Consider the following 15,176-nt stretch of genomic DNA (forward strand, 5'->3'; position numbering starts at 1 on the left):
GTCTTCGCTAGATAGGAGAGATCTGTTTCCACTAATCGTTGAATATTTAGTACATTGAGTGGGGGAGCTGGACAGGAGCCCGCGGGTTCGAAGTCACTGATGGCATTGCCTAGTTGCAACTTGCGGGCTCTGTTTCTATAACGCAAACCCTAATGTCTCGGGTGAGACACTGCCCAACCTTCCACCGTCTGGGGAGAGGGAGCTCGGCGTGAATGCTGCGCGTCTGAATCATAAATTAAAAAAAAATCATTTGCAGTTGGCGAGCATCGCGCCATGTTCGCTGGGTGCAGATGCACGGTATGTTGACTGCAGCAAGTTCCTGGTGCCGGGGCGTTCGTCATTTGCTTGTTCGCCTGCACTGAATTCCTACCTGTGCCTCTGGACGAGGCTGTGTTGTGATTCAGTGCCTGTCTCCCCCCAGGGCTTTACAGCTGGGTGATGTTTCGCACCTTGTTTTGCCGTTGTTGCTATTATTGATGTTGCCAGATTCTATCAAATACTTGTATTTAAGATTGAATCCACTGTCATGTGACCGAGTCACTTTTTGTTCTCCTTCATCCCTCCCGTTGCCACTGGATTAAAGCGATGAACTTTTCCGTTATTATTTTCGCAACCGCAACGCGGATGGCGGTAGGAGCGACCCCGGTTCTGGTGAGTGGTCGTAGGCCGGGGAGAGAGCCAGAAGTCGAAGTCTAATGCAAAACACGTCCCACAAGAGGAAAGGGGGGCAAAGAGCGATTCGTGCACGAGCTGGAACGCTTTCAAGGGGGAAAATCCTTTAATGCCCGATTATTCGTGATTTTTAAATGGATCTGTCCTTTTTATGGATTTTTTGTTGCTAAATGCGGCTTGAAAGAGAAGTAATTCTCCTTTTGTACGGATTCTCTCGGAAGATTGCAAAGGTGGAGTGATCAGAGGGCTGATGACGGACCCATTAATCCCTTTAATGCATCCAAGGAAGCAAGGGCTCGTGGAAACATTTATGTGGGAATCGCGGGGATATTCTGATCGGCTGGGGATTCTGTGCGAAACTGCTGGTGATTAGTTTTGGCTGAGTTTGGAGCACACACACACACACACACACACACACACACAAATACAATCACACATATGCATAAATATAGTGTTCTGAGTGGAGTTGGAATGTGGATGATCTTCTGCTACCAGCTTTGCTCCTGAATCCATCCATCCATCTGTCTTTCGTCACCCTGTCAGCCACGCATTGCTTAAATGGAATTAGTTTGGATTGGAGCCCCTTGCATAAGAATCAGACATGGTACATGGGCATCGGCTCAGACTGCTTTACGGTAAGTTCTCTCTGTGAGATGCCAGTGTCATGGCGTTAATTTGGCATAAGTTGGGAGGCTGTGGGTCTGTGGTGATCTGCAAGGAACACTAAGGTGCCCACAGGCGATGCACAAATGCAGCTGGGTATTCTACAATATAGATCAGACGGAGGTAACGTCGGGAATGAAGCGGGGGTGGGGGCGGGGTCGAAAGGGAAGAAGGGGAGAAAACAGGCGCTCTCTTGGGTAGTCATTGATCTATCTAAGATAATAAGCAACTGTCTGCATAAGAGCCTTTACTTGTACAGACGATTTTAGTTTTCATTTTACTTCCCAGATACTTGGATTTCGCTTTACTACTATGTACAGTTTTCCTTGCCAATATTAACGATTTAAGCTTAAGTTCCTTAATTCTATTTGTTTCCAAACTTTCAGCGTTGAATGGTGTACTGAGAGCTCCCGAGGAAGCTGAAATAGAACTTCAATAGATTATCATTAGTTGCCCGCTGCACGGTAGGCTGTGCATTTAGACTGCCCGCAAACAAAAGTGTGCGTTCATTTCTGTCTGGATACATTTCTGAGTAGGCAGATATAAGCCTGTGCGCTTATTGACAAGGGTGGTGTATTAAAATTGACACAAGCATCATCTGAAATGGCGGTAGAAATGTACATGAACTTCTTCCAGCTGTATTGAACAATATTCTGGAGCATTACATCCAGTTTGTAGTTGACGATAGCTATTTAACGAGGAGCCAAAGAAATATCTCGGTGATTATTTCTCTCTCTCTCTCTCTCTCTCTTCTTGCAGTTGTATCAAGTCTTATCCTGTTAGGACATTTTGTATCAACAAAAGAGATATCAGGTAAAATTCTTAAAGTGTCCTTTCTTTCATAACGATGTTTTGTTCCTGCAATTTTAATTATCTGATTGTAATCACTGGCGGTAGATAATGTCACTTTTTTTTCGAAATTTACTGCAGTGATGTGTCAAACATTAAAGTCAATCATAGTTTGAAATGGCTGAAGCATTTCTGCACTGCTTTGACCAACACAGGACTGCATTAGAATGAGCACTGTTTGCTATTTGCTGGAATAGGTATGCATATTATTCAAAGCAGGGGAGGGAAATGAGAGTCATAGGTTTTGTTTTATACTAAGATTTATCACATCTGCTGCACTCAGTACTGAATCATAATTTTCTGTCTCTGAACCAGTTCAGTCTCTCTTGCCTTGGTTCTCTATATTGTCACCAGTTTTAACAATCTCACAATTGCAGAGAAAAAAAGAACCCTGGCTTAATTGAATTACAGAAAAAAATATCTCTGATATATTGTCACACTCTATACATGGACTAAGAAGAAATCTCCTGGTAGAGATGGTGTATTAAATTAAATCGATTCTGTTGTAAGTTACTTGTCATGGTATTATAAATAAAATGACACCTCCATTATATTGATGCAGAGACTACTAGACCTCTGTGGGTCTTAGATATCATGGAAACAGACTCTCAGCTCTGTCAGAAATTTCCACTATCCTGACCAATATTGTGCCCTCCTTTAATATAACTGAAACGACGCTCTCTGAACTTATGCTCATTTACTGCTTATTTGACCAACCTGTATGGGGAAAAAAAATGTTGCTGTTTTTTTTTCAGCGAGTTACTGCTCTTCAAGAGATGAATTAACTCATGCTGTCATACCTTGGGAATATCTTAGGATAAATTAAACAATTACAATTTACTCTTTCCTTATTTTGTGCTGGCATCAACAAATGCAATTTCCAGGCCCATCTGGCCACTGAGGCAAGGGGAGAAAAAAACCAGAGGACATGGGTTAAGGGTGAGGGGGGAAAAGTTTAAAGGGAACATTGGGGGGGGGCTTCTTCACACAGAGCGTGGTGGGAGTGTGGAATGAGCTGCCAGACGAGGTGGTAAATGCGGGTTCTTTTTTAACATTTAAGAATAAATTGGACAGATACATGGATGGGAGGTGTATGGAGGGATATGGTCCGTGTGCAGGTCAGTGGGACTAGGCAGAAAATGATTCGGCACAGCCAAGAAGGGCCAAAAGGCCTGTTTCTGTGCTGTAGTTTCTATGGTTCTATGGATCCCCCTTCTCCCACATACCTGCATCTGCTCCTCATGAACAATTTCATGAAAAATCTAGTTCTCTTTCTTCTATAAAACAGCTGATCTGTAGTTCACAACTCAACACAGAACACCCCCTTACAATGAGCATTCATGTTAGCCTTTTCCCATAATGTCTTACCACTAAAGATCAAAATGAGGGAGACCAACCCATGCTTTTTAATGAAGTTAGCACCAATGGGTGAGAGTTTGAGGCTGATTCTGATCTCTTTCCAGACAAATCAACCTCTTCAGAGTCAGTGCAATGTGGCTCCTGGATCAAGAACGTGGATGGTGGCTTCTTCACATCTCCCAATTATCCAAATAAGTACCCTCCTGATAGAGAATGCACATATATTATTGAAGGTATGGTCACAGGGAATTGCCAGGCACAATATATTGTAAAAATAATGGAATACAAATAATTATTTAAAAATTCTAGCAAGGAATTTAAAATGAAAACCGTGCAGCAATTCATTTTTTTAAAATATTAAATAAGCTCAAATGATTCCGCAGTAAGCCAAAGCAACTTTTATGTCTCTAGCAACTTTGCCTTGTTTAAATCTCCCAAGGTGCTTCACACAAGCAATATCAATCAAAATTTGGCAAGAAGGCACAAAGGGAGATAATTGGGCATGTGGCCAAAATCTTGAACAAAGTGGTAGGTTTTAAGGTGAGTTTTGAAAGTCAGAAAAATGGAGAAGTTTATTCAGAGCTGAGAACCTTGGCAGTTGAAGGTAGGGCAGCTTTATTAGTGTGGTCCGAGAGCCAGAATTGTAAAAGTGCAGATATCTTAGAGGGTTGCATGGCTGGGAAAGATAAAGAGATAGACAAAGGTGAAGGATGAGAAGCTCATGGGAATACTATAGCTGAGGAAGTGATAGTAGATTAGTGAATGCAGGGGTGAAGAGTAAAAGGAACCATTCCAACACAGAATATTGGATAAGGTATGGCATGAGAGCACAATGGAATAGCTAAGTCATGGATGAAGGCTTTAGCAACAGATGAGTTAGGGCATGGAGCAATGGTTTTAGGTTTCAGGGTGAAATATAATGCCTTTTGTCAACAGTTGAATTCAGTGTCAGATAATTTCCAGATGTAAGAACGGAGATGGTGGTTAATATATGTTAATTTTTTTGGGATCTAATCACCATGGCTGTAGTCTTTTCAGTATGTAGATAGAGGAAACTTATACTCATCATCTCCAGCAAGCAATCTGAAAGATGAAAGAAGAGCGTTTGAGATATAATCATGAGGTTGATTTAGACATTATCAGGGTATATAAATGGGCACAAAATTTTCAAATGTCCATGGGAAAAATATGGAGGACATTATTAAAAGTAATAACATGGGAATAGAAGGAGAAAGCATGGCAGTTGATTCTTTGGCTATGTTAAGAGGAATAACAATAAAGATAGGCAGTCCCGTGCTATTGTACTAAGGTGGACAGATAGTGGAGAATAGTGTGGTTAACTGTGTAAAAGCATGGAGACAGGTCAAAATGAACGATGAGGATGATAATCTTTGTATGACCATGTGCGATGTAACTTGTGACATTGATCAGACCCACTACTCTAATGAGGAAGAGATGATTAGAAAAAATAATCAAGCAGTGAATTCTGTGAAATAAAACACAGACAAAATTTAGCACAGTGAGTGGAGAGCTGGAATCAAGATTTTAATTTGCAAAGCGTGATGGTGAAAGCTGTACACAAGAGGGTAAGAAAGGAGAGAGAAAAATCACTGAGCAACAAAGGAGGGAGACAAGGGAAGTGGGAAAGGATGAGTACTACCCTGATATTCACCAAGAAGAAGGACATGAGGAAGTGTGAGAGCAGGAAGTGGTATGATGATACTCCAGGACGTTAATATCAAGATTAAGGAAGAACATCCCTTGAAGAATATTAAGGTGGAGAGAGCCCCAAGAGCTCATGGGACCTGTCTCAGATAACTGAGAGAGACACAAGAGGGATTTCTGGGGCTTTGTATGCTCTTCAGCCATAGGTGTGGTCCCAGAGGGCAGAAAAGAGCTAACATTTTTCCTTTTTTTAAGAAGAGCGATACAAAAAAATGGAAGATATTATACGCCAGTAAACCTTATTTCAGGGGTAGGGAAATTACTGAAAAAGATTCTCAGGAATAGGATCTTCTTACATTTGGAAAGGTGTGGACTTATTAGGGAATGACAACATGACTTTATATGGGGAAGGTCATGTCTTACCAATTTGTGTTTTTTGAGGAGGTGATGAAGATGATTGATGAGGGCAGGGCGGTGAATGTTGTATATATTGGCTTGAGGAAAGCACTCAATAAGTAGACTGATCCAAAAAATAAATGCAATGTGCTCCCCTGTGACTTGATCAATTGGATTCAAAAACTGCCTTGGCCATAGAGATGAAAGAGGAGGGGTGGAGATTTGTGAGCACTGTTGTCAATGGGGATTGGTGCTTGAACTTCCGTTGCTTGTGGTTATGCATGTATAAATAATTTGGACGAAAAGGCAGATGGGCTGATTAGGATGTTATCAACTGAAATAAAAATTGGTGGAGTTGTGGAGAATTGGTGGAGAAAGGTGATCAAAGAATGCAGCAGGGTGTATCGATCAGTATCAGCATGGAAAAGTTGGTTTAATTCAAATAAATGTGAGATGTTCCATCTTGAATGGTAAAATTTAAGAGGAAAGCATACTATAAATTGCAGGATCCTTTGAAAAATTGATATACAAGGGAATCTTGGGGTGCACGTTTCACAATCCCTGAAAGTGGGCAGGGTGGCAAAGACAGCCTTCAGTGGTTGGGGCACTGAGTTTAAAAGTTGGGAAGTCATGTTCTAAAGTATAAAACTTTGGTTTAGCTACATTTAAAGTATTGGCTGCTCCAGTACGTGATGGATGAGGAGGCTTTGGAGAGGGTTCAGAGATGTTCACAAGAACCTGCATTAGTGAGTGATAGCTATAGGGAGAGTTTAGACAAACTTGAATTCTGAATTCGAGGCTGAGTGGTGAACTGATAGAAGCATATAAAGATATGAGCAGCGATGATAGGGTAGATGGTCCAAGTCTTTTTCCCAGGGTAGAAATGTCAAATACTAGAGGTACATAGCTTTAAGGTGACAGGGGGAATGTATAAATAAGATTTACAAGGCAATTTGTTTTACAAAGAGAATGGTAGGTGTCTGTAATGCAGTGCCAGGGGAGGAAGTCCGAATAGATGTGATAGTAATGTTTGAAACACATTTTAGACAGACATATAAACAGGCAGGGAATAGAGGAAAATAGAGCACATTCAGGCAGACGGGATTAGTTTAAATTGGCTTCATGTTCGGCACAGGCCTCATGGGCCCAAGAGTCTGCTTCTGTGCTGTATATTCCATGTTCAGTATTGAAGGAAGAGAGGCAGTATTTGAGAAGGGGCAACTATTAGAATTATCAGTTAACACAAGGCTCAGGAAAGGATGCTGACAAAGTTTAACTCTTAAATTCTGAAATATAATAAGGAATTTATTTTACAGTATTTCCATGTAATTAATAGGTCTATTGTGAATACTGAGTACTATATTTTTAAAGCACATAACACATCTTATTAGATTATAAAATATGTCCTTTCTGTTTTTCAATCTTTCTCTACATTTTCAGAAATTAATTGCAGACAGCTCTTTTTAACAAGGTTATTTTAGAACTGAAAGATAATTTGGCCTACTTTGATATACCAATTAATTAAACTCTGTAATTTTGTACTAAGATCCTTCCATATATCATCCATATTGTAGACTTATGAATGACAGCAGATAATTTTGATGTAGGACGCAATATACATTAAAAATATTCAGAACAAATAGAAATGGCAAACAATAATTTAGTATAATTATGATGTATTAAGTTGTAATATATTGCTGTACATTATAAATACATTGCTTATAATTTGCAACATAAGTTTCACATTTACTTAAAGCACAGTTGCTACTAAATGCCCTGAGTTTCTTTGTATATCAACTTGTATCTTCCAAATGCACTTTTTACTTCAGAATATCTTGTGGTCTTATATTGTTATGCTAATTAATAGTATTTTCATTATCTAGTAATAATTGATTGATATTTTGGTTTAGCTGCTCCAAGGCAAAGTATTGAACTTTACTTTGATGAAAAATACTCCATTGAACCTTCTTGGGAATGCAAATTTGACCACATTGAAGTGCGGGATGGACCTTTTCCATTTTCTACTGAAATTGGACGTTACTGTGGTCAAAATGTTCCACCTTTTGTAACATCATCGGGCAGATTTTTATGGATTAAATTTGTTGCTGATGGTGAGCTTGAATCTATTGGATTTCTGGCAAGATACAACTTTATACCAGGTAATTAGATTTTTTTTCTCATCGGAATAATTGAAATGAACTCAAATAGATATTACTGATTTTGGATTTATCACTAACATAATGTTTGTGAGCAAGTAACATTTGGCACATAGCATCACTTTTATAGTATTAAAGATAATGGAGAAAATGTCATTTATAAATAAATGTTGCTAATAATTGGGCATTTTTCCTTTCCTTAACTGAAAAAAATATTTATATGATTTGCTGATATAATATCGAGATAGGGAATTAATGTTGGCATATTGATTTAGGTAGGAAATAGGAAAAGAATTATATCGGCCACTGATTAGGGTACACTTAAATAAGTGCAGACAAAAACTGCTTTGGTTGAGACTACAAGAAGATTCATATGATGGAGATTTTCTTATTTTCTTTGCGGATGATTGTGAGAAAGTATTGGAAATTTTTGAACTTCTTAAATGTTTAGTATATGCTTCTATTTTTAAGTTAAAATTTGCTTTTGAGTGAAGTATAATAATGACATAAACAATATAATCTGGCAGTAATTATTTTGTTGTTGGTGTGCCAGTGCAGTTTAATATCAATGTTTCCCAGATCAGTCTGATAATACAGAAGCATACAATAGTTTCATACAAGCAAGAGTAAGTTTCACACAGACACTGTTGTTTCAAAGTGAATGGCTATGTATCAAGTTATATTAGGATGAGATATTAACAAGATAGTTGTTAATAGATGCTAAGTACTATTATTTTTAAGGACTATTTTATTTACTGTTGAGTTAAATACGATTTATTTAGTTCCACACACAGAGAGCGCATTTATTTTATAAATAAGTTCGATCCAGACATTAAGGATATCAATTAATGGCCCTCGGTCAGAATGGGCACAATGATCGTGATGTATCTTTAAACCAGTTCTATTGATTGCAATGCAGGCAACGTTCCAACTTCAGACTGCCTATTCATTCCATGGGTTTCATTGCCCAGTCCATGCTGACTATGCTACTGGGAGAGTCTGAAAGCATTTACAGGGGCAAACATTATGAATGGGTGATTCCAGTTCAAGGTATCCCAAGCTCTATACCATTTAGAGGGCAGGTGGATTTTGACTGGAGGGGGTTGCTATGTTTAACTTTGACCAGGGATACAATACAGAATGGTGCACCGGAGAGTAGTGGGGAGTCATATAGCATTCCAGATGCACACTCAAAAAGTTGTGGGAGCAAATGTTTCTGGAAGTGAATGTTGAGGGTCTTGTCTCAAGTATGTACATGCCGTGCAATAGTTCAAGATTCGAAATTGTTTATTGTTATTCTGTACACGGGTGTAAAGGAGAATAAAATGATTGTTACTTCATTACTGATGTGGCATCAACGGAGTAAGCATAAAGAACACAATAAAAAGAAACTAAATGCAACACAGCAAATTAAAATGTAAAATCAAACCAGTCAACACAATGTACAATTAACTGTTATATACGTGATTGCATGTAGTGGTGGTGGGTGCTCATGGGATGGGCTAATGGGTGGAGGTGTTAACCAGCTTGATGGCTTAAAGAAGTAACTGCTTTTGAGTCTAGTGGTCCTCCCCCCGGATGTTATGTAGCCTCTTCCCTGATGGGAGTGGGACCAACAGTCCATAAGCAGGGTGAGTGGGATCCTTCTGGGTATTACTGGCTTCTCCCCGGCAACTTTCTGTATCTATGTCCTTGATGGCGGCTAGGCTGGTGCCAGTGATGCACTGAGCAGCTTCAACTAGAGGGTGGTGCCCTCCTTCCCAAGTCACGTTGAGTTTATTGCCATATGCACAATTATGGTGAAGTTCAAGTACAATGAAAAATTATAAATAAAAATAAATGCAGGTATAATGAAACAGTTCACTGCATGAGTCATCGCACTTGGTAAAAGCATTCACAGAAGCTCTGACTAACATCTGCTGAATCAGACTCACTGCTCTATTCACCAGCATCAGAGTCAGAGTCAGCTTTAGATTTAATTATCACATGCACATTGAAATATGTCCTTTGCATTAATAACTGACACACCCAAGGATGGGCTGGGGGCAGCCCGCAAGAGTCCCCACATAACATAACACACCCATGACATTCAAGACAACAGCACGAGACTCACCACAAGCAAAAAGAAGAAGAAGAAGAACAGAAAAACAAGCCAACACTGAATGTCATTCCAGGCATTCACTTAGCATTCATATGCTTCACCGTCCCCCCCACTGTTGTAAACTTCACACTCAGGTCTTGCAGCTCACACACACTGTGTGTTACTCAGTCATGGCAGCCACATCATTTAACAAGTATGTATGGTGCTCACTAGGTGCAGTTCCAGAAAGTGCATGACACAGTGGTGCGCAGCTGGGAACAGCAGGCGGTATCTGGAGAGAGCCGATGAGTCTGCAAGATGTGTTCCCCATGGAGGAACTGTTGTTGAGTCTGTGGCTTGCTGCTGACTTGAGGATATTGAAAATGGTGATAGAATCATACACTGTTTTTACTTTCACATCCCACTCTTAACGATCAACTCAGAACTTCTTCCCAAGCAGAAATATGCTGTCCTGTCTCAAAAAGAAACGCTTCATCCTTCCACCCAAATGAGGTGCTTTCTGGAAATAATCCAGAAGATGTGTATCTTGGGTGGTCGATGGTTGGGTTGAGTTGTCCTACCATCTTGGCAATTTACTTGCAAATGTTTCATCGCCATACGAGGAGACAGCGTCAGTGCGCTCTTGACTGTGGTGTGTCCTCTGAACGCCTGGTCTTTATCTACTTTTCAATCAGCTCGCTGGATGTCAGTTCGGAGACTCAGTTGTCATGCAGGGAGGAAATCTCGGTGCTGAGGTGTTTCCTGTTTCCTGTCAGTTTGTTGCGGCCGTGCTGAGAATCTGAGGTCTGTTTTCAGACCTTCCAATAGACAGAAATGTTCCACCTACACAGAGTAGACAGAGTATCTACTACAGCGCAGGTAGAAGAATTATCTGTGTGGGTGGTACAGTAGTGATGTGGTTACCATAACACTATTACAGCATCAGCCACACGGGTTCATTTCTGCCGCTGTTTGTACGTTCTCCCCATCACCACGTGGGTTTCCTCTGGGTGCTCTGGTTTCCTCCCACAGTCCAAAGACGTACAAGTTAGTAGGTTAATTTGTCATATAGACTCGTTGGGCCGAAAGGGCCTGTTACCGTGTGGTGTTTCTAAATAAAAAAATAAAATTAAGATATTCTTTCAGAAATATAGTGCCTACAGTCTCCCGGTTGACAATCAGCAGCCTTCCACCAACCAGACTGGGGCCACTGCTGAAGCACAGTGCAGAGAGATCACTAGAAGGTGCACAAGCAGCAGGAGAGCCGAACAGATACAGAAGAATTGGGCACAAAATACCGAGTTCAATGTTGAATTTGGTTTGAGATGTTTGTTTTGTGTGCCATCAACGGTGTGTCTATCATGTTTGGAAACAGGAACCGATAATGGTAAACGACAGTTGCTGAAGGGTTAGTTGGACAGGAAAAAGTCATCTAGGCTATCGCTAACTTAGACCCTAAGACCATAAGACACTGCAGTAAAACTAACCCATTTGGCCCAACAGAATGAACCCATTCAGTCTAACAGGTCTGCCCTGGCATTTCATCACACTTGATTTATTTTCCCTCTCAATCCCACTCTCCTGCAACCTTTGACACTGTTACTAATCAAGAACCTATCAACCTCCACTTTAAATGTACCCAATGATTGGGCCTCTGCAGCTGCCTATAGCAATGAATTCCACAGATTCACCGCCCTCTGACTAAATAAATTCCTCCTCATCTCTGTTCTAAAGAGATTTCCTTGTACTCTGAGGCTGTGCCCTCTGGTCCCTGACTCCCCCATTGTTGGAAACACCCTCTCCACCTCCACTCTATCTAGGCCCTTACATATTCATTAGGTTTCAATGAGATATCCCCCCTCATTCTTCAAAACATTAAATTCACTTCTTCCTTTATGTCATACTCCTTAGCTGCTCACTATATAATGAGAGGAAAACGTAGTCTTCTCATCACAGAGGATGCTAGTTCAGCTCACTTCTTAACATTGGCTTTACCCTGTACTACAGGGCATGTCCAGAGCAGACCAGGCAGAAGAAAGCATTTTTTTTTTGCCAATTGATGGACAGTTCTGTAATCTTTCCAGAGACAACATAGTTGCTAATATGTACATCAGTTATGAACTCTGTTTTTCAAGAATGTCATCAGCAGAAAGCCTTTCTCATCCATTAGCAACCATTTGTCCTGCCAATGTGACTCAAATGCAGCTGGCACTGCAGACATACACAGAATGGAGGGATCGTGACTGTTGCTAGGACACCAGGTATTGATCTGCATGGTTCACTCCCTATAATCACATCGTAGCTGGACACAGCAGGAGAGGAAACCCTGTCTGGATTCATAAGGTGCCCCCAAAAGCAATGTGCATATAGTTAATTTGAAGAAGCCTGAGATTTTATTCAGAGAGCACCCATCGCTGTGTGTGTAGAAGTAATTAAATATGTAAACTGTCCTTCACCACCTGCCATTCCACTCCTGGAAAACTCTTACAACTTCAGATCGTCACAGAAAGTGGCAATTAAGCCAACATCTTACAAATATCAAGCCGTAACTAGCTGTACACTCAGTGGCTACATAATTAGGTATGTTTGTACAACTGCTCGATAATGCAAATATCTAATCAGCCAATCACGTGGCAGCAACTCAATACATAAAGCCATACAGAGGTAGTCAAGGCATCTAGTTGCTGTTCAGACCAAAATCAGAATGAGGAAGAAATGACTAAGTGACTTTGACCGTGGAATAATTGTTGGTGTCAGATGGGGTGGTTTGAGGATCTCAGAAACCGGGGTACTCAAACCTGGGATTTTCATAGACAACTGTTTCTAGGGATTACAAAGAATGGTGCAAAAGAAACCCCTCCGCCCAAAAAAAAAAAATTCAGTGCATGGCAGTTCTGTGAGTAAAAATGCTTCATTCATGAGAGTGGTCAGAGGAGAATGGTAGACTGGTTCAACCTGACAAGAAGGCAACAGTAACTCAGATAACCACATGTTACAACAGTGGTGTGCAGAAGAGCATCTCTAAATGCACAACATGTCAAGCCTTGAAGTGGAAGGGCCACAGCAGCAGAACACCATAAATATACACTCCGTGACCACTTTATTAGGTACGGGAGGTACCTGATAAGGTGCCACTGAGTATAAGTAGCTGATGATGGCATTGAATCCCACTTTGTGGCTGTTGATTGCTGTTGATTTGCTCAGCGGTGTAACCTTATTGAGACAGTACAGGGGTATAAGTGAAAATGAGGAAATCAGGCAGTTCTTGAAAAGCAAAAAAAATACTGGAAGTCTGAACGTAAAACATTAAACGTTATGATTAGAGTTACAGAGTCACAAAGTTGTATAGCACAGAAAAAGGATCTTCTGTCCATGTTCATGCTAACCCAGATATTTCCCTTACCCAGCACTTGGCCCATCTTCCTCTAAACATTTGCCATCAATATTCCTGTTCAAATACTTCTTAAATGTTTCTAATGTGTTTGTCTCAACCACTTTCTCTGATAACTAGTCCAATATATCTGCCACCTGCTGTGTAAAAAAGTTGCCCCCCCCCCAAGGTTCTTATTAAACCTTTCACCTCCAGCCTTAAAACTATATTCTCTACTTTTCATCTCCCCAACCCTGGGAAAATCAACACTTACCCTATCTACGTTTGCATATCCCTCATAGTATTAGATACCTCTCTGAGATTACTGCTCAGCCTCCTATGGTTGAAGGAATATAAACCTATCCAGTCTAATCTCTCCCTATTACTCAGACTTATGAGTCCGGGAAAGATCCTTGTCAATCTTTTTTTTTTGCACTCTTTGCAGTTTAATCACATCCTTCCAATAGCAGGCTGATCTAAAACTGAAGGCAAAACTCCATGTAAGCGATACTGCAAAACTACATTGCAAGCTCTGCAGCATCTGTGGAGAGATGAACAAAATGAACTTTTCAAGTTGATATCCTTTCATCAGAATTAAGAAAGTTTGGAAGTAAGTATATGTTATGTTGCAGAGAAGGGGCAGGATGAAGAGAAGCAGGTTGGTATGGTAGCGTAACCATAAACTACACTTAGAACACCAGTGACCTGAGTTCATTTTTCATGGCTGTCTGTAACGATTTTGCGCATTTTCTCCATGGCCCTGGGTGCTCCAGTCTCCTCCTGCATTCCAAAAAACAAAATCAAATAGGTTCACGTTAGGGTTGGGATCAGTAAGTTGTGGAGATGCTATGTTGGTACTGGAAGCATGGCATTACTTATGGACTATCCTCAGCACATCCTTGGACTGTGTTGGTTGCTGACACATTTCACTCTCTGCCTCTATGTACATTTGACAAATAAAGCCAATCTTTAGAATAATGGGACTTTGTGATAGGGTGGAGACAAAGAAAGATTCAGTAACTCAGGCTATGGTATTCTTTCTCTTTCCCTCCACCATTCCACATACCTTTGCTCTGCCTGCTTGCTGTCTTCTTTGCAACCTAAAACGAGGTTGAATTTTAACTTAGCCTTGATAAAGAGTTGCACATCTGAGGAGTTTCTTTTTCAGAAATGTCACCTGACTTCTTCAGTGTTTCCATGATTTTCTGTTTTATTTTATCATGGACATTTTTTTTGTGATTGTTGTTTGAAATGGGTGCAATTTAAAAACAAAATTTCATTAAAAGTTTTAAAGAAAGATAATCTGAGACAGGAAGAATAACATATTATTTTAATTAGTATTATGATCAGGCGACACACTTCAGTAATTTTGATTGTCACAGTAGTTTCTTGTGAACACTTTATACAATTTTTCTCACCTTTCCTATTTCACAATAAGTTGAGAGAGAGGTTTCAGAATGTCAGTTATCAACTGAGCCTGAATCTACATTGTCACTGTTGACACAGCAGATTTGAGTAAAAATATTGATATTGTAATTTACAATGGCAAATGTTGACATAAAAAATGTGACCTAGGATTGTGGACAGAAATTGAGATATGTCAAGAGGAAGTGTTTGCTCTATGCAGGATTTTAATACTGCCGACATGGTGATTTTCCATTTACAAAACATTTGTGATAGAACTTGAGGATAAACTGAAAAAGTGGATTGGGATAAGATCATATGTAATTCTGCGAATGCTTCTGTGGATACAGTATAAGCATTTAGCCAGTACTGAATTTACATATGTTACATTAAAGACTGGAAATCATGTTTATGCTGACAGAATGCAAATTTGCAATACATTCATTTGACAATGTTCTGTGCTTTAACAGTGGTATTATCTTTGTATTTTATTCAACTTGATATTGACTTTGACTTTGGGACAGCATAAAGTTTACATATAAAGTGCCAAATGTGAATTTGA

General features: G+C 40.0%; 1 protein-coding gene across 2 annotated transcripts in view; it reads left to right on the top strand.

Moving 5' to 3' along the window:
• The first annotated feature begins 852 nt into the window (after positions 1-852).
• The window catches only part of neto1l (neuropilin (NRP) and tolloid (TLL)-like 1, like), a 303,103-nt gene continuing 288,779 nt past the window's right edge, over positions 853-15,176 (top strand). For both annotated transcript variants that reach the window (XM_063035473.1, XM_063035555.1), the window contains exons 1-4: positions 853-1,307; positions 2,095-2,148; positions 3,648-3,776; positions 7,515-7,763. In XM_063035473.1, the coding sequence (XP_062891543.1) occupies positions 1,274-1,307; positions 2,095-2,148; positions 3,648-3,776; positions 7,515-7,763 (466 nt within the window). In that variant the 5' untranslated portion in view covers positions 853-1,273. The remainder of the gene's footprint in view (positions 1,308-2,094; positions 2,149-3,647; positions 3,777-7,514; positions 7,764-15,176) is intronic.

The sequence above is a fragment of the Mobula hypostoma genome, chromosome 1, assembly GCF_963921235.1.
Source record: "Mobula hypostoma chromosome 1, sMobHyp1.1, whole genome shotgun sequence".
Taxonomy (NCBI): Eukaryota; Metazoa; Chordata; class Chondrichthyes; order Myliobatiformes; family Myliobatidae; genus Mobula; species Mobula hypostoma.